Genomic DNA, 26,112 nt, shown 5'->3' with positions numbered 1-26,112 from the left:
AGGGAAAGACCCAGTGGAGCTCAAAAAATTCTTAGAAGAAAAAATTCGCTCTTCCTGAAGAAGATATAAGCACTTTAATTTTGTTCAATACATAGCAGCCTTCATATCCACAGTGACAAAATACTATTCTAGCTACGTTGCGTTCCATTTTTAAGAAAAATTACACAAATTTAAGATTTTTTTATTCCAAAGTAAAGCTATTCTTCAAAAAATTGTTTTACGTTATTATTTTCCACAATCATCTACACAATAAATAACAATAAACACTGAACTTTTCAGCCTGTATTTGAAGAAAACGCACCTTCAGACCAATGTATCTTTGTAGGGGGAGTCCTGATTTTTTTTAAATTTCCATATTTGGACTACTGAAGTGATCCCCCACAACGCTCTGAATTCGGAATTCACGAATTTTGAGACACCCTGTATAATCTACCATTGCGTAAAATGACGTGTTCCAGCCCAGACATATCAAAATTACTGCAAGTCCTCCAGGTCAAAATGTCTCCCCTACCAATTTCATTTTAAAATTAAGTCGTCGTTTCGAGTAAATTATCATTTATTATACCCAAGCAAAAATTTTTATCGGAAATTTTTTTGCTAATGAACGAAAACATCCATAAATGAGGTCAGAAGATCAATTATTAGCAAATAAGAGCACGAGACGAAGTCGAGGGCTGGTATTTGATAATACCGGCATTTTTTATCGGATTATTGCACATGCGCATTTCAGAGAAATTTTATCGGGTTATTTTTTGTTTTCTCGTTTTGATTGGTCAATATTTGTCACGCAATTGGTTGCTAAACACATGAAGGCAATAATCAACACAAAATTGTTATTCTAAGAACATGAGGGTAAACAAATAATTCGCTCAAAACTTCGACGGCCAATTAGAAAGATCTAACTTTAAACATGGAAAATTTTAGTTTTTTTCAGTTAGCACAGATGAAGACTTAATTGTTTTAGACTGTCGATTCTGATTTTCCTACTCTCGATTTAAATAATATTTTGAAACTGTCGGTGTCACATCAGAATTTAAATGTGAAGGAGAACAAATAAATAATGAACTAGGAATTTTCACTTTCAATCTTAAAATTCTGACCTTCAAGTGAGAAAGTCGGGCCAATGATTTGGAACTTTTAAAATGTTAATTTGATCTTTAGTTTTAACAATAACAATGCAAATTAATAAATCAAACAAATCAACGTATTGTAAATGGAAAAATTCACAGTTTGTTTCAAAATTCACAATTCTGAGAAAAGAAAAAAATTTGGACAACAAACTCGAAACTTTGACTTTTCACTGCATTGCAATTTTAACAAGCACTTCCGATGTCTTTCAACTTTTTAAACGAAAATTTTTAGAATGATCAACGAAACACAAATCAAATAAATAATTTTCTGGAGCTTTTGGTCAAGAAACCAAAAATCTAGACCGGTAGTTTTAAAAATTAGAGAAAATTTGATTTTTTTGTTCGACTGTCAGAATTTGAGAATTTTCTCCCGTGTTGGCGGATTTTGAAAAATGTCACAACTTGTCAAAACGAAACGTCAAGCGAATTTTAAAGATTTTAAGAGATTTGGAGTGTTTAAGGGGCTCGTCGAACAAAAAAACGTTGCATTCAACTCGTTCGTGTGTAAATTGGAGCTTTTTTGGCACTCGTGGACTTTTAAAACGCTAAACTGACCCACTCATGCCAAAAAAGCCGAATTTACACACGAACTCGTTAAATAATAGTTATTTATGCAACGAGTTTCTGTGTAAATTGGGCTTTTCTAATTGCCCGAGGGACAAGATTAAAACACGAGCGTAGCGAGGGTTTTAAGGCATCGAGGGCAATTAGAAAAGCCCAATTTACACAGAAACTCGTTGCATACAAAATTTTATTGTTTGAAACGACGTCCTTGAAGTTTCCAAATCTTTTAAAAATGGTTTCGCATTTGCTTTTGACAGTTTTGACAAATTTTTCATTTTTCAAGATCTGTCAGAAATGTAACGTTGAATGTGTTGTCTAGTGCAACGGTTCGTTATCTGCTCATTTTGCTTTAGGGCAGTTAAGAGGCAGTTTACAAAAGCGAAAAATTAGTATTTATGAAAACAAAAACTACTATTTTTTCATGGTACATCTGAATTTTGAAAGTGAAGAAGAAAAAATTCCAAAATTTTGGCAAAAATCTTTTATTCTGAAAATTTTGATTTTAGTTAAAGAAATTACAAATTGCGTCTCGAAATTCAAAATTTCTTTCCTCGCGTTCCAATTTCGGAAGTCCGGATCCTTCAACTTTTCCCAATTGACCGTTCTGCTTTCGTCGGTCCCTTAATTGGGCCACTGTCAGTCCTAATTGAACGGCGAAGCCAACAGTACGTTACATTGCATTAACCTTAATTTGTTTACATTGCGTCGCTCATTCTGTCGGAGATGAATAACATTACGATCAGAAATGGACAAAATTACCACGAGCAAGTTCAGACTTCCAATATGTTAACCCAAATAATAACACGTTACCATAATCGTCCTAATCCTACTTCCACGAGTGATGTAATAATACATCACAGTTCGACTGCCTCCGTTATTATTATGTATTCAGCTCGGATCGAAACAATCAATTCCCGGCAAAACGGATCGAGATCGAATCGAATTCCTACGACCAGATGGTCGTCTCCGCCGAATTAGATTTTTACGTAACGGTGGTAGCACACTCCTCTCCAAATAAATCCGAGAGTGAGAGTGCGAACAGGTGGAGAAGAAAAATTAGAAATTATTCGTCGGAGCCGGCGACCGTGACTCCACGGGAACGGAATCGTTAGGACACCTTTGTTCTTTCATTTTCTCGGGGCCGTGATCTTTGGCCCCCCGACTTCGAGAAAATAGAAATAAAAACGTCCGACCAGATGAAAAAACGCGAGAGGACTTAATTGTTTCTGAAATGACTGACGTTTTTAATTTAACGTCGTGATTATGGGTCCGTGGTGTTGTGGCTTTGTATCGGAGGATTGAAGATTTCGTCAGGGACCCAACTACTAAAAAACATCCAACACGGTAATTACGTACTCACAAAAAAAAATTCACCAGAAACTGTACGATTAGCAGAAAGTAGAAACTGATCTTCCCCGAAGAAGCGTCCGTCAAAATCGAGATTTCACCTGATCGAACCGAATTAAGGCCACAAACGTAAGGGAGGAACTGCGAAAGTGTCGAATTCGACACTTGTATAGTATTCTCAATTTCGTTGTAGGTCGTAAAATTTATTGCATATTATGAGCGATTACGACCTACAACGAAATTGAGAAAAGTATACAACAAGATGGGACCTGATTGAGAGCCTTGGGGTGCGCGCATACGAAATTTTCTCGCATATACAAGCTGAAAACAACTGGTTATGAAAATTCGTTCGTCTAGTCAGACTCATTGGAGCGTTTTCAAACGCGCAACAAAATTTCCGTCCAGTTTCGAAATTCGTACAAATTAGGCGTTGAAAACGTGTCACTGTCGTAATAAAAATCGCCCGACTTGACCCAGAAAGAATGGAAATTAATCGGATTAGACGAATATCCTGCGAGAAACCGTGTCAAGTTGACCACGACACTTCTGGACGATCCGACAGCCCGGTCCATTCCGTTGGAGCTTCTGGATCTTGAGTCACACGCTCAGATACTTACTAATTATTATTATGCGGCTATAATGGAACGAGTCGGAGAATGTCGAAACGATTACACATGCTCAAGTCGGTATGTTAAATCGAAGTTTTAATTTAGTCGAAAATAAATTGGTAGGAGAAATATCTGATCGTGGAGGATTTATGATTGAGTTTCATCACAATTGACAGTACGTAGGTGCCCGAAGAAGATAATTAAATGATCCGGCTCGACTGCCCATTCATTAGCTCCGAAACGCGCGTGTCCTCCGTGGAGGGAAGAACTTCGACCATCTGCATCTATAATTTCTCCCTATACCACTCTTCACTCTTATCATAGTCGTAGCGTTTAATTACGCAATTTGCTCGTAAAATGAAATTACAAGCTTCCTTGCTCACCGGCATCACAAATAATCGTTTCTAGCCCTTCAGCATCGGAGATTGTATCACATTAATGATAATCCGCGATTCAGATGACAATCTGCTTCCGGTGGATTATAAAAGGGACACCACGAAGAAGAAGGGAGCGTCAGCACAGATTCGGCCCTTGTTGCGCTGTTGTTAATTACGAAAGGAATTGCTGCCACAGCTAGACGATAAGTGGCGGCGGAGGTTGTGCAATCTGCGGCACGATGGCTATTTTTTCGGAAGAAATGAGAACAATAGCCGTCTAATGATTGCTGTATGCTTTATCTAAATTACCAGCAATAAATATTAGTCCATTTCATAATTCCATATCAACCTGTTAAGGTGCACGGTTAAGATAAAGAGAACGAGAGCGATCGGACCTTTTACTTTTGACATGTCCAGCTGCCGTTAGACCGATTCTATCTTAATCCAAGCAAAAAGAGTCGTTGCACAATCCTGACGGACCATCGACGACAATTCGGCATTCGAGCTACCGGATCTGGACCCCATCGAGACGCGCTGGAGTGCTAAAGTACAGTTTTCAAACCTGAAACGTGGATTAGGAGTACCGGGATGCATACCAACAGCTGGATATAAATAATCATCGAATAGTTGAAATGTTTGTTGAGTCTGTTGGCAACAGTGATGGTATTTTGCTCCATGGTTAATTCATGAACGGTTTTAAGAGAAACGTTACATTAATTCTTGGATTCTAAACGCATAAATAAAGTCACTTCTAACCTGGAATTTTATTAATTTTACATTGTCGTGTCGTGTTCTATTTCAGGACGTTCAATCATCCTGGGACAGGATCGAATAAAAAAGGGGTAGAAAGCGGCAGCCAGGTCGATCTAAATTATCTTCACGATCGAGGGAAAAATAAAAATGGAAACGAATCTAACGCAGGAAGTATCAATTTAGACGAAACAAATCAGAGAACAGTAATGACGCATTTTGTGTTTTAAAATTGTAACATTTGACCACTCGCTCGTGATTAGGTAAGTACATAACTTTTTAATTGGCCATTTTTTGCACCACAACGTCATAAAGTATCGATATTATTGCGATAATTAAATGTCAATAAATGTCAATTAAAGTGTAGCTGTGCTGCCGTACATAGACGCAGTAACTACCTAAAAAGCACTAAAGTGGCTTGTTTTTCATAAAGTTGAAATAACAGCTGAGGTAGAAATATCAAAACTAATATATCTCTTGGAAGGAAATGTCACGTTGACGTTTTCCACGAGGAGAAAAAAGTATTCTTGAAAACTGCACCAATCTAATTACTCATTTTCAAAGAATTTTCAAGTCGTTTGATTTATTATTGAAAACTCGCGCGTCGAACGAGCTCATTTTTCCCTATTGAGAAGAGCTCCTCCGTCAAGTCTCTTTCAGACCATCAATCAAATCTCTTTTACGGAACACCGCCACCCTTAAATGATCGCCTCGATGACATTTCGTGCGCCAAATTTGGCAAATCCTGCAATAACCTCAGCACCTTCGAGCCGTTACATCCTTTCTCATGTTATGACATATTCAACGATATGTTTACAAATCAGGCCTGACATGTGATTGATTTAAGAGAAACTATACAACAGCACGACAAAGACACTGCACGAATTAACAACCGTAACGCGAAGTCGACTCTTTCACCACAGCCAGACGACGGTCTCCACCTCCTCCTCCACTGGAGATTCTCTACCAATTTCGGGTCGATGCGGTGGCCAAAACGAATTTAACCCGCAGGGGGCCTCCCCGGTCCCCATTTTGTCGTATTGAAAGTAAATTCCCTCCAATGAATAAATTGGGAGCGTGCACGCATCTGATATTAAAACAACCCTTTCTTTCTCCCCAAGACACGACACGATTTATGGTTAAAGATCAAACAAGAAAGGCTATACGTAATCGTTTAGGAGCGACATATTTAATATTATTCATTGTTTGAGGTACTCCAGGGACGGGTCCGCACTGATTTATGTATTTACATTGTCGTAAATGCAGTGCTGTTGCATCGTTACGTAACACGCCAAGCTCGGTTACGCTTGTTAGAGGGAGTAATCGTCTAGGGGATGGGGGAAATTGAGAAGGCCATGAGGGTCTATTGTTGCCGGTAATTATGGGGGTGCCCGAATTTATACACACACGTTTTACGGTGTGTTAGCGGTCCTGTTTCTACTTGTTATTTTTTACGGCTGGGCAGTGGCGGCGCTAAATTAATTTCTAATTTAACAATTAGAGTACCATGGCCCGTACTACTACTTTCAGTAGGTCCTACTAAGTACCTCACTTTCTCATTTTTAGTAGCCCTGCAGATTTAAAAGCGCTAATTACATGTTATCATCGATCAACGAAGTTAAGCAACGATGGGTGAAGTCAATATTTGGATGGGTGGCCGTCGAGAAAAGCGCATTCCGTTGACGTATACTTACTTCATCGTCGTAATCATAGGGGTTTTACATGAATCAATGTAATCAACGCAAATAAAAAAAGGTGATGATAGAAGCCTTTCTAGTAAAAAAAAAAAAAAAAAAAATGCGCACGCTAGTAGCACAAATCTGCACCGTTAGACCGTCTTGTCGGGTAAACTAGTTTAAAGAACGAACGGGGATCAGCCGCACTTCGCCAAGACTCCATTAAACAATCAATAAAAGTCGTTAGATCGATCTCGTCATGTTTCCCACGGACCTATCGCGACCAGCGTCGGCGCCGAGGAGTGAGGCGAGGGGCCGATTTTTGCACCACGAGTGCGTACATAACTCATGCTTTTATGCGACTACAAAGTACCACAGTAGACCGTATCAATTTTTTTTAATTGACACTTCGGCCTACAGTGATCGCGACCATCCACATTCCTCTCTTTATACTCGGCTGGACCTCCACATAAAGCTTCGATTATTGCGACAATTTTACGACCGGAAATCACCCCCCGACACAATAAACTGTAAGCTGTACGCCCACTAGCGCCGAAAAAAAAGACGCCGAAGATTTCACATTAAACAGGACGAAACGGCTAAGCAGTAATTAACGACGCCGGTGCACTTAAGTCGCCGGTGGGAGGCGTGGTCCGAATTGACATTTTGAGGCCTGCATCGGAATGCACCCAATTTGCGTAATAACCCGAATTATTAATGTATTATTCATGAGGTAATAAATTTGGTGCGGATGGCACGAATAAGGCCGAAACGCGACCCCTCATTTCGGGTCAGGACACGACTGATTATTGGCGATAGAGATCGTCATTTGCACCTTATTAGTGGGGCCGGGGGGGCTTCGTGGTAGGATGGGATGCGTGCATGTGTACAGGTACATGTAGGTGTGGACCAATAAGCAGCTGTCAGCGTTCAACATGTATTTTGGCTGTACTACATTACGAACCCTGCCAGGTGGTAATTTTCGTAACTCTTGACTTGGGACAAGAGGAAAAAAACGGGGGTTTTGCATAATTTATGGACGAGAGTGTCGTGCGGGTTAGGTACGCCCAGAAAAGGTACAGACGGGACCAAAAATAAATCCGGTGGCTTATGAAAAATTCATGAAAGTAGGGAAGACGAGCAGGCTAAAAAAGAGACAAACAATTTTGGGAGTTTCTCCTAGAAGGGAGACGAATTCAAAATAAATTCAACGCACAAGAATTGATGTATGTTCTAACTAAAATCAAATTTATCTAGGTATATGAATTTTCTTTTAAAATGTTCAAGATCTACAAAAGCAAACCTCTGAATTTATGGACAACACTGTTGGACGTCTTGTCGCAAAAGAAATAAGAAAATCTTCCACAAAATAGAAATTTGATGCTATAAGCGTATATCTTCACAAGAAATGAGCACATTTCTTGAACTTCATGATGACCTTTAAAAGGCCAAGTCTAAGTGGGACCGAAGTAATGGCAAGAACATCGAGTCCACAACTTTTGGGACGAAAAAATCAATTGCAAAACAAATAAATGGAACTGACATAAATTAATGGAAATCTTATCTGGCAGAGAATCACTGTGTATATGCGATGACAAAATTTGAAATTCAAAAGAGTTACTTGTGTGTCCAAAAAGGGAATCTTTTTCATCCGAGTCTGATTTTTTTGGCCGAGGCGCAGCCGAGGCTTCAAAACAGGCGAGGACAAAAGGCGGCACATTACATTTTTTAGGCGACCGCACGAACTACAAAGCAAAAGACTTTTTTCAAATAGATACATTTATTAATAGATATTAACATTTTTTTATAGTATTTGTTATCAGCTTGCCAACAAAACGAGAAATTTACTATTTGCAATACAATTACATACATAATTTATGGTGACAATTATCGGTTTTATCGGTTTCGCTGCTAACTTTCTAAACAGACCAACAGATGGCGCCACGGTCAGCGTCCGAAAAAGAGTTACTTTTCGTTCGCTTGTGGTACGTACAAGCGCTAAGAACAAAATGGGACCAAACATGGATGCTTGAGGTAATACGGACATGAAAAGAAGTCTTCTACTATGACGTGCCGCTGCAAATAAAGTAATTTTCCCGTTAAAATTTCACGAAATAACACAATAAAGAAGTTGGAAGTCGAAAAAAGAAGTAAAAATTAACGGAGAAGGTGTCAGAATATTTTTCACCATTTTTGCAATTTCACCGCTTGCAGATTAGGAGGAAACACTTGAAACCGGCTCGAGCAGAAATCAGGCTAAAGGCTATCCTTCGAAAGCCTCGTTGCGTGCCACCGGCTCGACAACAAAGGCACGAGCAAGATTAATTTCTTTGCAAATGAAGAATTGTAAAATTGTGTAAATTCAAAAGTTCCTTTAATGGCAACCGATAATTAAGAAGCAGTTCTGTTTGATCGAGTCGATGATCAGGTGCGACCACCCGTACAATAACGGTTCCAATTATTTAATTAATTACTTCTCCGAGCTGGGGCCCCGCCTCGACACCTCGTTTACAAATATTTAGCAAACACACAACGTCGAAGGTTTTTTCTTGGCCCAAATTACGTAAATTACAACCCATAAATCGTCTCTTATCTCCGGAAGTCAAACAATTCGGCAAACAAAACGTCGACATTTGTCCGAGGTGAATTTGGTGAAGATCCTGAAAACAAAAATCGCGAGCTTTCGTCTCGCACGAGCGCAGCTCTCATGAAGTCGCTTTTCGTTCACTCGTCCGCAATTAAATTCAAAGACAGTAAAACGCCAAGGCGCGGTCTCCTCCATAAATATAAATAAATGAATTAGAATTTAATTGACTACGTCCAATGATTTACAACGCTTATTACAATATGCAAAGCAATCGCTTTGGAAACCATTGAAGGGAAATTGAGTGTTTGTGTATCGGTTTTATTGTCCAGGCAGATCCTTATCGCCAGAGAAAGCCTCACATATTAGGGATTTATAGGCTATTATTGGTGCGAACCGTTGATTGGACGCGCGATTACCATGATGAGTGGTGTCAGGTGAAAAGACCGCCATTTAAGGACTCCCATTTCCCCCATTCGTGCGAACGCGATGACAGTCGAATTATTTGCGCGTCCGGCCCATCCATCGGAAAAAAATCCTCGCCGCTCGAGAGAAAACTCCGGGCGCTACTGCCCCTCGCCTTCGGCCGCAATTTTTAGTTCCGGCAATTGATTAATGCAGCGTTCAAAAACGTCCATTTCTCCGGGAAAAATCCGGGAACGCGCGAAAATCGAGCGACCGGAAGCGCTGCCCGTCACGTTCCGGTAGAAACCGAGGGAAAAGTCGATTTGCGTGCGAGTTTCCTGATTGGACGTCCTAATAGGGTAGCGACATGATCAAGCACTTGGAAAAAACATCGGCGGCGTGATTGGCGCGGGTAACCCGGTAAGCGGGGTCGGAGGTCGGACGCGGCGAGCCCGGAAGCCACACCGGAGTTGTGCGAGCACGAGCATTGTGCACTTTCACCTCCCGGAGCCATCAACCACGAGTGTGTACGGGCCTCACCCCGACGATGGCGTAACGTGACAAATCAAAACCGGGGGGAGTATGCACAACTGCAATCGCAAATGTCAATCGCATAAACCATCGGGGGGAGGAAATCCATCTCGGGTGTTTTTTCCCGCCGACAGATGTCGCCGTCGGATGATTCGCTTCGCATCTTGTGTAGCGATCTCGAATGTTATTTTATTTTGTCACAGTCTGAAGGGCCAACCTCATTATTTTGTGTGAACGTTGTCGCTCCTGTCACATTTCACAAGTTGGCTCAATCACTTAGACGGGAGGAAGATAAACGCGCCGAAAGGCGTCGTCGAACGCCGTAATTGATTTCGTAAAGGCCTGTTTCGTGCGACCGGACGACAACGACCTCAAAGACAAACTCTGAAAACGTTTTCAGCAAACAAACGGCCGATGGTTCATTGGAAGCGACAGGAATTAACGCGTACATGTAAATATTGTTACAACGCCACTGCACGACCGAGGCTTCCTCCTGAACGGCCGCCATAATGCACGAGAGGAGGCAGCTTTCCTGCTCCTCGCTGCTGCCGTTATACGAATTTCAAATTTCGTTTTGCAACTTCACTTTATTACCGGAGACCTATCGTATATTTCAAGAATTTCTCTTTGTCCTCGCTCGCTTCTTGCAACCTCCGTCACGCTCCCGGAAAGAAAACGCGCCACGAACCGGCACGTCCGGGCGGCCTCGCTCACAAGAAAATTCAGAAGAAAAATCCCAAAACGCAACCAGGTCCACTCGAGAATCGGGCGCTGCCCCACATACGACAACATCTGCACGCAATAAATACTTCAGTCTTTACGGCTTATTTCGCTGCGCCGAGACCCAATTCCAATCAGGAAAGGTATTTGGGTCGCACTGTTTACCACAGTCTAATGGCAGGGGAGAACGGAACAAAGCGCCACCCTAAGCCTATTAAACACTCACCAGGGCCTGCGGCTTCTCTCCCTCCTCGTCGCCGTCAGCTCCATCAACCTTCCCTTGCTCTTCGGTCAAAGGAGGAGAGGAATCGGCGAGCCCGACACTCTCGTTTTTTTTAACATCGTCGACGACACTAGCCACTTGATAAACCGCACCGCTGTCGACGGTCCCCACTTGGACGGCGTCCTCGTACACGTCCTCCAGCTCGTTTATCTCGCTCACGTTGATCAGCTCCTCCAGGTACCACGACGACGTCGACGGGGCCTCCTCCGCGGGGACGTCGGAGCTCGTCGACCTGCCCAGCACGTTCTTGCATTTCTTCAGGTATTTCTTGACGCGCTTGGCCTTGCTCTGGCGGGCCTCGTTCGTCCGGCTGATGTCCTCCGGCTTGGGCTCTTCAGGAGTCGGCTTCCACGACTCCTCGTCGTAAGTGAGGACGTGGCGGCCGGTCGGAGTAACCTGGAAAAAAAAACAAAGCTCAAACCACAAATTCGAATTGGATGTTATGTAACGCGGTTTCGGCCGCCTTTTTTTCTTCGGCCTCTTGTGCGAATTTACCGTTCGAGTGGCGAATTAACATTATGTAAAGTCGTGGTTGAAAATTGATTCAATTACGAATTAGGAGATAACATAATTTGAAACCGCAACTCCTGCAGATAACCAATTTTGTTTGGACTCGAGTGCCGATACTCATTACGAAACTCCTAGGGGAAATTATTTCAGTCATAGGTCATGACGAGTTATTAGTTCTTTTCAAAAATCACCAAATGAGATACTCAATTTCAACACTTTTTGACTTCTGCAGTCAACATTTTGAGTTTGGTCAGCACAAAAGTCAAAATTACGTAACTTTGTAGGATTGGTTGTGATTGAGTACCCAAGAGGTACTTTAGTGTCTTGGACTCGTTTCCCCCCACCAGCGTCCAATTTCCGGAGCACTCTCCCCTGTTAGCCACGCCGCGGTTTCCTCCTCGCCGTTCTATTCTCCTGGAGAGTCAATAATGCAAAGATAACTTCCACATGTAAATAACAAAACAATCGTGCCAACCGTAGCCATGAAAATTATCAGTTTCGCTGCATCCAAACCGATAATTTTCCGTTCTGTTGTGTGTACAAAGCGTTATTGTTTATGTATAATAATGTCCGGTTGTGGTTCAAGTCAATACCGGGTGCTGATCCGGAACCGAAGAAGCGAATCCCACGTCCCACTAATGGAAACATTATAAATAGAAATCCGCTTCTTGAATTAAACCTGAAAGAAACAATAGCGCATCATATTTCAGCATGTCAATGCATCGTCGTCGATTGAAACGTTTCGAACGTTTCGATGGTAGACGACGGTACCACCCACGTAACTAATCTCGCTCCAGACGAGATGCCGTAATATTTTATTCTGTTTTTATCACGTGATGATGATAAACACGGTTTATTTTCGTTCTTATGTGTGTAGTATAAGTAATAAATTTCTTTACATTGCCGTAAATCATTGGTGTACCTATTCTCGAAGAATTCCAAAAGGACGAGTTCAATAACATATAGGTAGCGCGGAGGAGCTTGTTCCATTACGTCTTCATTAGTTTTATTGTGGCCGACGTTCAGATAAGGAATTGGTGAAGACGACGAGAAGAACACAGATAAGATAATGAATTATGATTATCACCTGCGTCCTACGGTTGACCACGTTCTTTAGTACCAAGCGACATGCAATGGAAAAATGATGTACCGTAGCTGCTATTTATTGCTTCTGCTGCCTGGCAGAAGGCGCAGAAAGAAACAACAGCCGTAAACGATTCAAATGGTTCCCAAAAATAAAAACAATAGAAGAATTTTAATGCAACAGCTGGTCTTCGAAGTTCGTAGACGGAAGGGAAGAAGACGAAGAGAAATAAAAAGGAGATAAAAGAAGAATCTGAGAAAAGAGTTGTGCTAATAGGTTTTTATAGTGCCGTAATATCTTCGCATCAAACTGATTAAAAATAGAAGAAAAATGAGTACCACCGGTACTCACACTACCATTACTAAGTAGCGCTCCGTACGGACAAAAGAACTGTGGGGCAATGAACAAATGTTCAATGTTGACAAAACTGTCAGTCTGTTTATTGCCATATACGGAAATACAAAATGAGTACCATTTCACCGGAAATGACAACAAATTAATTTTTCCCCGTGAAATGATCGACAAATAGATTTCCACAATTTCATTAAGCTGTTTATAAATAATTAATGTGTGGCGTGGTGCGTCGACAAAAACGCCATAATCGCTAATTAATGTTGTCATTAATATAAACCTGGGAATTTACAAGCTCGCCGTTTCATAACTCCTCGTGATCTCGCCTCATTCCGGCGTAGATTTTTTCCCTCCACGATCGCGTTCTTTCTTGCGAGGCGACTTTGTTCAACTCTCACTTAGAAATCTGCACACACATTATATGCGTAACAATCGAAAAATAAACAATCCCGCGGAAATTGTGTTAGACGCGTTTTATCTGTTTACCAAACGAAACGAAACAACATAGACGGTGACTGACATTTATCCTATTACTGTCAGTGAGTGCGACCACCAGAAAAACTTCCTCCTCGACTTCGCTTTCGTTCGCTCTTCGACCGCTATCTCTGGCGGAGATCTGCCGTCGAGAGAGCACTTTTTCCGAAAATTCTATTTCTTGCCGCTCGATTCGTCCCGGACTTAAAACGCGCCGGCTGTAAAATTAACGAAGCAGAATGTTCGCAACAATAGTGGCGATATTTCTCGGAAACACAACTAGCACACACCTACTTCAGACATCGTAAACGAACGTAAAACGTGACGACGAACGCATTAATGGTCGACGCGAGATTGGGGCGAAGGAGCGAACCCCAAACGGTCCGGCGGGATGGACCGGGGCCTCCCGCCACCTCAAAATCTGGACCAACGACTTCGGGAGATAATCTGGGAAGTGGAACCGCAATTCGTGCAGGTTTTCCGCAGAAAAGGAAACATTTTGAGAACCTCTAGCACAACACCTACACCTAATTAATGGTGTAGTAAGTGATCTTGCCAAGTTTACATGAATATTACTCGTGTAAAATAGCGTTTCGTTCTTGGGAAAATAGAAACTGGTTGCGTGTTGACTATTGCAACTATTCGTGTCTTTTTGCTCTTGTTTCTGTTTCGTTTCTGCCAGAGATTGGGTCTGTGGCAGTCATGCAAAATTAGAACAAAATACAAGTTCGTGAGGGAAAAGAACAGGTGGTTTAACGGCTTTTTTGTCCAGATGGTTAAGTCGAGATTGATTTGCAAGTTACCCCTTCCACTCCTCTTCCATCAAAACTTTGGCAAAACCGGAATCTCCATCAAAAAAGAATTTTAATTTGCCTCCAAATCTACCTTCTGGAATTTGAAGCAACCGGACACAATGTCACTGTCCGACTTGCTGCAAAAAATAATTAACGAAAAGTGGTTATTAGCATAGTTGCATTTGGTGGAAAGATAAGAAAAAATCTTGCACGCTCTGTTGAAGCAAAAAAATACAAGATTATCAGCAAAAGTAATGGCCATAATAAACAAATTTTTTACCTTGAGAAGTCATAAATCAAAAAAATATTTAAATTTTATTTTATAAGGTGCAGTCACTGTCCTCTTTGAGTGTTACCATTTTCTTTGGCCAAAATGTGTAGAGAACTCGTGGTTTGCACCACTCGGAGGAAATACCTGAGCGCTGAATTCTTTACACCTGGATTCCTCAGCAGTGACTAAACCTCGCGAGATTTAAATCGAGAAATTTGCATAAGTGTGGAGCATCAAAACACGTCATCCACATCTCCATGTAATTAAGCCATAGAGTCTTCGTGCTGATTAATTTCTAGAAATATGTTATCTGTCCTTCACGGTTTTTTCGGATAATTCAAAAAACTTGTTTCGCTTCCAAGTAATTTAATTCTGAAGCGGCCAATGTGTGTCGTGATCAAAATTCTGTAACCTAGAGAACCCAAAAAATTACTGTTATCTCCACACAACAAAACAATCCATTATGACAGGCACCTATGTGAGTGATCACCGCACAAATAGGCTGCAGATGATCAAGGCAAATTAAATTTGAAAGTTGGCCCACCAAATCAATTCGATTCATGTTACTGACAGTTTTATTATTCTATCAAATTCATCAGCGACATTATTGCAAAAACAAATTTCCTTTTTTTTTTATTCGACGACACTAACAATAACAACATGTAAATAAATGATCTTTAATAACTTCACAAAAGGTCTATTAAGATTGTTCGAGTGATAGAAACATAATGGTCTCTTTGAGTACAAGTAATTGATGGTGTTTGAGTTGTACGAAAAAATCCCGCTGACGGATGAGACCGTGTACTAATATGATTACGACAAGTCAAAAGCAATAGAAAGCAATGTCGAAGAAAGATCGTGGAGATTGTGTTTTTTCGAAGAAAGAACAATGTTGAGACATCGATCATTACACGAGCAGGCGATGACAAGCGGTAGCATCGCTCTTTTCGTTTCTGAGAACAACAAAAACATGTTATGTATGTACAATGTAGAGTGTCTTCAAGAACGAAGAAATTGAAAAAATCGACCTCCCAGTGTACTTCTCAAAACTAGACTTGAGCAAGACTGGCAGAAGGGAAGAATTGATTCCTGCGAGAATTGAAAATAAATCGACCTCCGAAGATGCTTCCTAAAATTGGGCCTGAAAAAGGGAAGACCGGATGGAAAATTTCAAGTGACAATGTTGGTGTAACCTGGAGCATTTTTACGGTAATTGACGATTTATGAAGTGTTGAAAGGCTCACTAATAACATTAATATTTTCTCTAATAAGAAAGAGATGTGTTGTAATTTATAATTCGATAAGTAGTGGATACGGCGTGTGTGAAACGATCCAAAAAGCAAAAATCCTAATTGCATAAACGCAGAAAGCAGCGTTACGTTTTCTAATGTTTCTCACTTCGAATCATAATTGTATAATTCGTTTCCCCTCGAGGAGTGCACCTCCCCATCATGCAACATTATAATAAGAAAGTCCGCGTAATGATATGTACAAGTTACAAGTGACTACAAGACCATTAACTATTGAGAGCTCACGCACGATCTTGTTGGCGGAAGCTCGCCATTCCGTTATTATGTGCATACATACCCGGTGTCACTTCTAACGAAGAAACAAGCGAGGGAAAAAATTGTTCAAACAAATTGCTCAAAATGTTTTCTTGAATTTTCACGCGAAAAATCTTTTTTTACTTTTTTACTTGTTCATTTTATAATAATTAAAAATTTTCGGTACCTCGAGATTGTCCAGCCTCGGCCGCAAGCGGCCTCGGCGCCAATTTTTTTCTCGGTACATGATTTCGCGGCTTTGGTATTCAAATAACTATTTAAGTCCTGTCTCTTGCTACGCCACTGGTACCACTGCGGACCGGGCACCTTGCGTGCGAGATTAGATTTATTTCCTAATCAAAAACGTCCAAAATGTGCCATTTAACGAGCGATTTTTCAAAATAATTGTACGGCAGATGGAGTTCCTTTCAAATAGCGGACGAGATTTATGACGAGAGCAACGCAATAAAATATACTGGCATTTCGCGAATTTTTACAGAATAAATTTCAAAAGTGATCAGTTAAAATAATGACAATTTAACCTTCTACTTGTGGTGATCGTAAATCCACTGGATTTATGTTATATTTTATGAGCATTTATTACGGCGATTGATTGTAAATTCTCCCGGTTAGAAAAACGCTAACCGCTCGAAAAGTGATGCACATATGAGAATCTTGACCTGGCTGATTGACCCTAGGTCCATAAACGGACACGGTATTCAAGTGCGCAGAGCTTTACGCACAATTTCTGCAACAGCGAAAGCTTCCTCATGCGGTAGCAAAATATTTTTAAAAATACCAAAAAAAAACGCATTTCAAGTCATTCGATGACTTTCTGTTTTGCTTTCTCTTTACTCCTGCTTTTTCATTCCATCCGCACGTTTCTTTATCTTTATGTCGTCTATTGTGTTCCTCCCTGTTGGAGCAATTTGGCTAAAAAGTGAGCATCGAATGGGCTCAAATCTCCAACATGCAACATATTGGTTTCCCCGAAATCGAATTAGGACCCTACGAATACGAACGCGAACGAGCGTTACAACCCTGTTGTAATAAAAGGGATGCACTGTCATAAATAACAATTACTCTCTGTCTGGGGTTGCGAAAAATCCGGAAATCCGTCGAAAAAACCGGCTACAAGAAAGTCGATCGGGTCGGAGCTGGTCGTCGAAAATTTAATATTCCGACCGGTCGTACCCATGAATCCTAATCAGGTAATAGCCCATCGAAGGTGATTATGAAAATTACATGACACGGAGTTGAGTAAAAGCAATGCTCTCCGGAATTATAATGGTCCGACTAATTGTAACCTTGGATAGGCAACAAATTAACGACAAGTCGATAGGAGGAGATAAAAAGAAAGTTGGATCGGCCTTTCGAATCGACACGTGGGGCTCTGATTGTTTATTTGTTTCTGGTGATTTTTCGGATGATTATTCCATCACAATTGCCCAATCTGATGAAATGGTGCGCTTTCCAAAATTACCTCAAGCTGGGAATGGAGGGCTCCCAGCTGCGTGCTATTTGGAAATCGACGCGTGTGCAGGCCCCGATTCCTTTCGAATGTAAACAAAATTGTTTGCAGATTCACGCTAAAACTTGTCATCGCTTCAATAGCATTTTCCAGTTTTCCTGCGAAGTTCGTTCCACTCTTGCGTCTGCAAGAAGCAGATTAGACAACTTTGGTGAAGCGCCGAAAATGATCCGGCTTTGCAAGTTTTTCGAATCTTGGCGACCACGCTACAATATTCAGTTCATAATCTGAAATCGATAAGGTCTCGTGCTGGAGGAATTAGGGGTGGAATCCTGGATGCACGAGGGAATTCCGGCCCTTCATAACCTGATAAGGGTTGGGCATCGATCCTTCGATGACTTTACATAAACCCTCCGTGAATTTGCGATACGCTAATGGACGTGTTTATCCGGCGATTACGATGTCACAACCATTACCAATACTTCACCTCTCCACTCTACCATAATGTATTAGCTGCTCAACCTTCCTCTGAATTAACTAACATCTCCGGAGATTGATTGAATCGTCGACAGTTTTACTCGTTTTCCTTGGAATCGACGGAAAGTCGTGACGTCTCCGCTTTTCACCATCGTGGAAATTAAAACAGGAAATAAATCGAGTCGTCGCAATGTCTGCAGGCTCAAAACTTCTGATCGACCCTTCGGCTAACTCTAACCTTGGACTTTGATTATGTATTCCATGCGAGCCTTCGTGCCATGTGTGTTATTAGAGTGTGGAACGCCATACAAGCTTGTATATTTTCAGTTGTATGCTTTTCAGGATTGAAAGCGTGCGGTTCCATTTATCTGATTTTCGCAAGTTAGCAAACATAATCTAGCTAAAAGCCCTCACGGAAATTTGACGGATGGTAACTGTCGACGAGACGATGTGGTAAATGGCAGTGGCGTAGTCAGGGGTTGGAATTTGTAAGTGATCCATTGACAGCACACACGTGATGCATTTTTTACAGTTTCTGCTTAGTAATGCGGATTTCTGTGTGAAATACAACACACTAAAAAACAGCCACTTTCGTATTAGCTTTTCTTGGAGAAAATTTTGAAAAATTATATACTTGGTTGAGTCCGAAACAGCTTTTGGAAATTTTAAGATGTGTAATCATTACAGAAAGAAGACATAAATTACGTTTCATCGGATGAACAATAATTAACAACAATAAATAATTACCAACAATTTATAGCTTTAGATGTTATGCAAAGACTATACAATAAAAATGAGTATCGACTTGACCCGAATTGACCTGTAAAATAACTGTGTTTGGTGCTCTATGGATAGTAAAAGTATAATAAACTGCAGTGCAAAATTTCACCATCACATTGTTATTAAATTTCTAACGTAAGTGAATTAATTATTTAATTCAACAAAAAATAAGGTAAAATCTCGAAGAGAAGGAACTAAAGAAAAAGCAAGTCTTTGTTGATAAACGTTTATTTGTTCAGTGGCGTAGTCAAAAAGATTTTGACAAACTGTTAGTGACATACTTATTTTTGGCGTTTATAGAAATTAAGGAAATTTTCGAAATTTGTTCCAATTATAGTTATTATATACAGTGTATCAGAATCTGAAATAAGTGTGTTAATTTTAACCAGTGGAAGAACTCGCCAATTTATGAAACTTTTCTCTGTAACATTTTGCAAAAGTTTTCGAAGATTTTTTGCCCCCAAATTTTTACCAAACGAGTCTATTTTTTTGTAACCATGAGAATTTTAATTTTTATTATTTAATTTTTCCTGTAACAATGTAACTTTTGAAAAGGCTCCGTTTCTGTCATAACAAAAAATGTTCGCCCTTACCCATAGGCGGGTATAATATTGATGGCTAATTTATTCCAAATTTTAAATCAATGTGTAACGCTTTTTCGTAAAAAAATTCAAATAGAAAAAACGTTGCAATTAACAAGCTCTGCTACTTGTTAAAATTAACACAAGCATTTTAGATACAGCCTGTATACATTTAACACTAGCAAAATGTAATATACAGATTTACTTTTTAGACCAGTTATAGCTGTCCAACTAATGTCTTAGCTTCATAAAATTGTTACATCACTTCAAAATTATTTCCCCAAGGATCTATAATGTATGTATTCCCTAGTATAAAGTTCATTAAAAGAGACATTATTTTAGAAGTATGTACGTACATACCTTCAAGAAATGATATATCATAGTTTGTAGTTTTCTACAGCTCCCTTGGCACTTGTCCCAGTTTCAAAATGTCTTTGCGACATCACTGGTTGTGTCATACTTATTAACAGTGTAAAACTGTATTGTTCAAAACAAACCACGTAAAATACTTCGTTCATACAAAGAATGGAAAAGCTTCAAAAGCGCAAAATAAATTGAAATTATTTAAATGGTTTTTGAAAACTTTCTAAAAAAGGGCCTTTGACCAAGGAAACGGTACTATGGACAACGGGTAAAAATTTCTGTGAGCAATCGAGACATTCAAAAGACAATACAGACTATTTACAAAAAAAAAAAACATCTTAAATAACCCTTAGTTTATCTGGAACATTTTTTCTTCAAAATCCAGACATGCTTTATTTTTTATTTAGGCTGCGATTACAGTACTTCATCAAAAGTTAATACATATAACATATTTCAATTTTTGAAAACAACAAACACCCTGTATTTTCACTTCAAGGTCTGGTGAATGTATTTTCTTTGAAAAAATCATCACGAATAAGAAACGTGCAACCATTCCACAATATAAACAAAAAAAAAGACATTCATTAACATTTCTTGTGGTTATTGCGGGAATAAAGTGAAAATCGTGAAATACAAGTGTTAATTTTATTGGTCATTTACATATGTAAAGTGGGGAGTTACTGTACTAAATTTTTTATCTTGGCTTATGAGTGGTATAAAATAAAAATTAGTTGCCACACAAATGGTGAAATGTCTTTGAACACTAAAAATGTGTTCAAAGTGTAGTTGCCATTAGCACTAAAAAAAATGTTCGTCATAATTCATTAAAAATGAAGATATATTTTTGAAATAGTTGGCGTGAAAACTGGATGTAAAGTTTATCGTTGCCGCTCCATACGAAAATGATCAAAATTAAGTGAATAGATACACACAAGTGACGCTATTGACAGTTCACGCCACATTAAAGTCATGTTTGTGAGAAGCGGCAAAAATTTTATTACACGGGCTCATATACCTAGTACATAAAATATAATTTTTCTGGCAGACTCCAAGTAAAATTAAAACATTTGGAAAGGAAGAAAAAACGTTTGCGAGCATAACAATAAATCTGCATTGTTTTTAAAATAATGACTTTCCTGAAAATCACAGCTTGGACGATTACCACTAAAAACACCCCACTCGGTGCAGACAAACAAGAAACATCCTGTTCTTGTCTTGTCGAAATCTCCACGCCACCGTTGGCAGCAGATTCGCCTCTACATTGTGTCTCCACTTCCAAAAATAAAACCAACGGAATGAATATTCGACATCCGGTGGCCCACCCCCCTCCCCTTTATTACAAAGAAAACACACCATTAAAAAAACAGATGTCATGCATTTACCTTTCTGTTCCTCCTGATCATGATAGGAACGCATCAGCGTAAACAAATCCCACGTGTCAGCGTCCCGACGCCAAATGGCACACTCTCCATTTTATTTCCGCTCTGTACGAGGGACGCCCCGGAAAAAATCCACACCACAATTAATTGCATCATCAGTGGCCCCGATTGACTTTACCTACGGCCATATCGATCTAACTAGTACTTGTGACCGCATTACTCACACTAGGCCGAAGGTAGGTCGCTCGATAGTGTTTCAACAATTCCGAATAAATTATACAACCCCCGGGTTCGCATACTTCACGTGACCTAACCCGGACACGTGGTTGACTAACCTGCGTGACGTGGGGAAGAGGCACTAATTCGAAAATGACGTTGCTGGAAGTGTCCATCGGGGAGGGGTAATTGAGGGATATCGGTGACTCGGTGAGTTATTACCAGGAGAGCGAGTACCGTAAGTCGAGGGTCGTTCCGGAATTTTCAATTAATTTTAGTGGCTTTAAATAGTTTTCAGTTATTTATGGCATCGAACCGACGCTCGGTATTTATGAAATATACACGTTTCTTACGTGCGTTTCACGTGTTCATAAAATTTTCATTGACCCATATATCATGGAGGAGTAGCTATAATCGATAATTTTTTAATTATCGCTTTGTACCAGTCATGGGAAAGTTTTAATGATATGCTTGATGGATCGTGCACAAGATGACAAATTAACTAGAAACATTGCATAATGTTAATTGCATGTGCCCAACGACGAGAATTAAATCTGGAAATATTATTATCATTAGCTCATTGTCTGTGTGGTATCTCGTTTGCAATCGTTCCGCGGCGTGGCTTAATGGCGCAAAAATTTTACTACTACTATTTATCTACAACGTGTTTCATCGTGTACGACACAAATCGAGACAGAAAAACTGAAGAATCAGTTCGTTAACCGAAATTCTTACTTTTCAAAACACTCCTACAGCACGGGAGTGCTGCAGCGCCACCGGTAGTACCGCAGGGAATCGCTTTTGGACCACCTATATTAATGATGACTGTCAGACCGTGATGGCGCTAGTGTAATTACGTGAAGTTTCAACTGTGAATCCCCTTGTGCCTTTGTAAATTGTGGGAAATTTTCGAAAATCGTACTCGGCAACGGACGATCACCCACTGATCTAGGCCACACGAAATTGATCTGTTCGCACAGCACTCGGTAAATAAATCTAGGCCACTGCGATGCAATCATAATTTGAATAATAAACGAAGGAGATCGATAGATTCCGGGAAACTATTCCATCAGTCCGATAATCCCAGTCGCACAACCGCGACCATCATGGGAGGATCGTGACGCACACCGCGATAATTCGACTTTGCACAAACGAAACACGCCCATCACCCGTCACGCGAAAACGCGAACGGAGGACACCGGGGGTGGTTCACCCCGAGGCGTCCTCGATGCACCGGGAACACGCCATCCTCCGAGGGCACCAAGCCGGTAGTTTTGAGCAGTGGAAACGCCACCGAAACAGAGCAGCAGCAGACTCGACGACGGCGGGCGCCGCGACGTTATGAGCAAGCGTCGGCGGCGTAACGTCCTGCGAGTCTGCGCCCCCTCAAGGAATTTCACATGAATGAAGCGGCTGAAAAATCGCGTCCTTGAGAACCGACTGTCCTGGCGAGGACTTTCTCTTTCGCATGCGGACGGGCAAAAATAATTTTCATCACCCGTGTGGGTTTAAATGGGTTAGCGCGAAACCAGTCCGCTGTTGTAGTACCATAATGGTACGCTATGGGAACGACGGGCTTGAACCTTGACGGGTTCAAGTTCGCGAGCCGTCACACCACGCAAAAAATCAAAAAGGAAATATGGACTCAAATTCAAAAGACATTTCACTCGATTACGAGACGGGATAATTAAGGATCTCTTTTAAAGGAAAATCTTACAATATCAAGAGAGTACTGCGTGCGAATTTGGGGTGCTCTTTTCCACCTGAAACAACCGAGTTATGTAGATTTTCCGAACGGGACAATTGAAAATCGACTCTTGGATGGTGGTGGTGTTTATCAACTTTTAATTAATTTCGTCCCCATCTGTACTGACTCGACCCCCGCCGGTCCGTTTTCCATATACAAACAAGGGTGGGAACGAAAATACGACAAAGTCTATTGCATCCTAAGGGAGCGGTTCATTCAATTCCGGGAAAACCCACTTGTGGAAGTGCATAATAATTGAGGGTTGTAGTGGACTTGATTTAGATCGAATTTACCGCTGACTTCCTCACGAATTGACTAAAATTTGCAAAATGAATTCGTTAATTAATAAATGGACTCTTTCTTTCACCCTTCTCTAAGTACAAGCCACGAGGGTTGTTATCGTAAATTGGACAGTTTATCTGCGTTAATTTATTTCCACATGTGACAACATCAAAACCCCACTTTGTTTGATATGACACACATTTTCAATATAGAAAATGTACTATACAGCCTGTCCCAGAACTGCCTCCCCATAGAAAACAGGCATCTGTCGACAGCAAAAAACACTCCAAAACGACTAAAATACATTTTCCTGTCGCTCACATAACCGAGTTATAATAGCTATTAATATAACGAGAAGATTATGGGATTTAATATGCGAGGACGTTGCCAGGTGACGAGGCGATTAGCCGAGTCACCTGCACAACGTCCGAGCGTTATATTTCAAGCTTTATCGTATCATTGTATCTAACGTATTATGAGCGCGTAACTAATGTAGTATTGTGAGTAACTAACGTATTATAAGTAACTAAGAAAACTGAGTTATTCGAATATTATGGACTTCATAATTACCAATAAATGTGTAACATAAATCGTTAATGATACGATAAAGTTTTTAATTTCAATCCTAGAAGCTCGTCCTCAGGTATCAGACAATTAGACAGCAAAAATTATTATTGATACTTATCGCAACAAAATTCGAAATCCCTCAAAATTTCGGTCATTCTACCTTGACGGTGCTCAACTCTGATTGGTCAAGTTTAGCATGTCTTTTCTCGATTATCGTTTGAGGTAGGACTTTTTTTCTTTAAAATTCAGATTATCACATTTACCCAAATACTCCCTTTTTCTTTGGGGAGGCAGTTCTGGGACACACTGTATACAGGGTGCAGTGCCATGACGACTTTGGATTAAGTTTGACAAATAAAAATTTAATTATTCCATCAATCAGATAATATCTACCTAATTAAAATGAAAATATGTAAAACGAAATCTTCAATACTGTGACACACTTGTCGAAAAAAAGAAAACAAAATAAAAAATGTTGATTCGCGAAATAACCATTTCTAAATAAAAAAAAACTATTAGTAAAAGTAATAGACAACATTAATAAATTAATTCCACGATAATCAAACAATCTATTAGCGTATGGATGATTAATTAGTATAACATCTGGACAAATAAACAAAATATAGTCAGTGATCGTAAAATTGATAGGTAAAATAAATTAATAACTCGACTAATTAATGATTTGATTCGACCCATCAGCTATTTATTATTATTACTTGTCGCGTTTACATTACGTCCATATCGTTGTTATTATCTTTTTACCCAAGGAATCAAGAAGATCAAGTGATCTGGTTCAACCAGAGAAACTTCCATTGAGATAATGTGTATTTTGTATTTTCTTTGAAAAAAAAAACATTTACAATGGGTCACCCGATTTTGTCCAATTGAGTTTGAGTGGGGTCTACCAGTAATGTCACAACTGCCTTTGTCAGTTTAATTTTCGCTACTCCGTCAATGTAAAATGTGCGGATGTGTATGATCGATTACTTAAATACCTGAGTCGATTATAGAATTTTGTAATCAATATTTGACAGTGTTGTTGAACCACTACCATTTACCTGGCTAGATTGAGTGACCCATTCCTTTCACTGTTTGATTATTATTTTAATCGATGACTTGTTTAATCTGTCAAAGGTAAATCAATATGTATTTTTTACAATCGATAATCGGAGAACTTTATAAAGTCATCGCTTGCCTAATCAGACAGTTGGATAATAAATAATGGTGTTAGTAGTTGACCAACTAGCACTTTTGTCCCGAATTCCTTTCAAAACAGGTCTCCACCAAAATACTACTCGAAAGCACAAATGGATGGAAAATGGATTAACCAAACACTTCTGAAATCAATGTTTTTGGTAAAATATTTGCAAAAGCTAAATATTTAAAGCAACGTAAACATCCGACCCGAGGCCAAGACCGCATCACCAATCCTAACCTATAAATTGTGCGATTAGCCGTGTCGCTCCAGGTTAACGCAACCTTTAATCTCCGAATGCGTATTTCAGTCCATCGGCCGTCTGTTTTTCTTCAGTAATCTAATCCAGGCGTGTTCGACGTAATCGCATCAGTGCCGGACGCGTTCGACCGCTCCACTTCAATACACATCTGCATAATTGCACCCGAGCACAATTAATTGTTGCAAACTATCGCAACACCCATAAACCAAAAGCGCCCGCCGTGTTCGTTAGTGACAATCCACGAGAAAGATATAATGTAATAACTGGATGGAGAGAACGTCGGTTTTGCAATAAGGTGTTGTTGGGTGTAGTGGTGCCCAACCACACCTTAACATCACACAGATAAATACCCTTTGACACGGCGCGGCATTAAATTGCGTCATTATTGTCTCCCAGCGGAGCCTCGAGAGACGCTCGTTCCGATTTTTATTTTTGTTATTGTTCATTGTCGGTGCGGCACCGTCTCCGCCCCTGCTCGTTTGTTTGAAATTTTTTATCGCCTGTTTAAATCGGTCTGGCGCCAGTGAAACACGGTCGGCGCCATCTGTGGAATCGTCCGTCAAGTTGCGATTTCACGGGGAAAACCGTGCGGTGCTCACATCTACGACCGCGTGTGCGAAGCGTCGAAGAGAAAGTGGAGGACCCTGCATGGCACAGGTTCGAAACACAACTAAATCGATTCACGTTCACAGTGAAATTGATCGTTTCACGTTTAATAATCGGTCGAATGCTGATCAGTGATCAGCATCAACGCTGAAAAAATAAAAGTGACTACAATCAAACGAAATT

The 26,112-nt window shown here is 40.2% G+C and overlaps 2 protein-coding genes across 6 annotated transcripts in view; both read right to left on the bottom strand.

Annotated features, from left to right (window-relative positions):
- The window catches only part of LOC138136240 (cyclic GMP-AMP synthase-like receptor), a 200,949-nt gene that overhangs the window by 66,228 nt on the left and 108,609 nt on the right, over nt 1–26,112 (bottom strand). The gene's annotated exons all lie outside the window — the stretch shown is intronic.
- Nucleotides 1–26,112, bottom strand: part of LOC138136209 (puratrophin-1-like) — a 215,879-nt gene that overhangs the window by 85,383 nt on the left and 104,384 nt on the right. For 4 of the 5 annotated variants that reach the window (XM_069055271.1, XM_069055282.1, XM_069055299.1 and 1 more), the window contains exon 2: nt 10,919–11,371. In XM_069055271.1, coding sequence (XP_068911372.1) covers nt 10,919–11,371 — 453 coding nt within the window. Of the gene's footprint in view, nt 1–10,918; nt 11,372–21,057; nt 21,159–26,112 lie in introns of those variants that run through there. The other variant, XM_069055290.1, reaches the window with a different exon arrangement.

This window comes from Tenebrio molitor, chromosome 1 (genome assembly GCF_963966145.1).
Source record: "Tenebrio molitor chromosome 1, icTenMoli1.1, whole genome shotgun sequence".
In the NCBI taxonomy this organism is placed as follows: domain Eukaryota; kingdom Metazoa; phylum Arthropoda; class Insecta; order Coleoptera; family Tenebrionidae; genus Tenebrio; species Tenebrio molitor.
The sequence above is the reverse complement of the archived record's forward strand: the minus strand, read 5'-3'. Positions and strand labels throughout refer to the sequence as shown.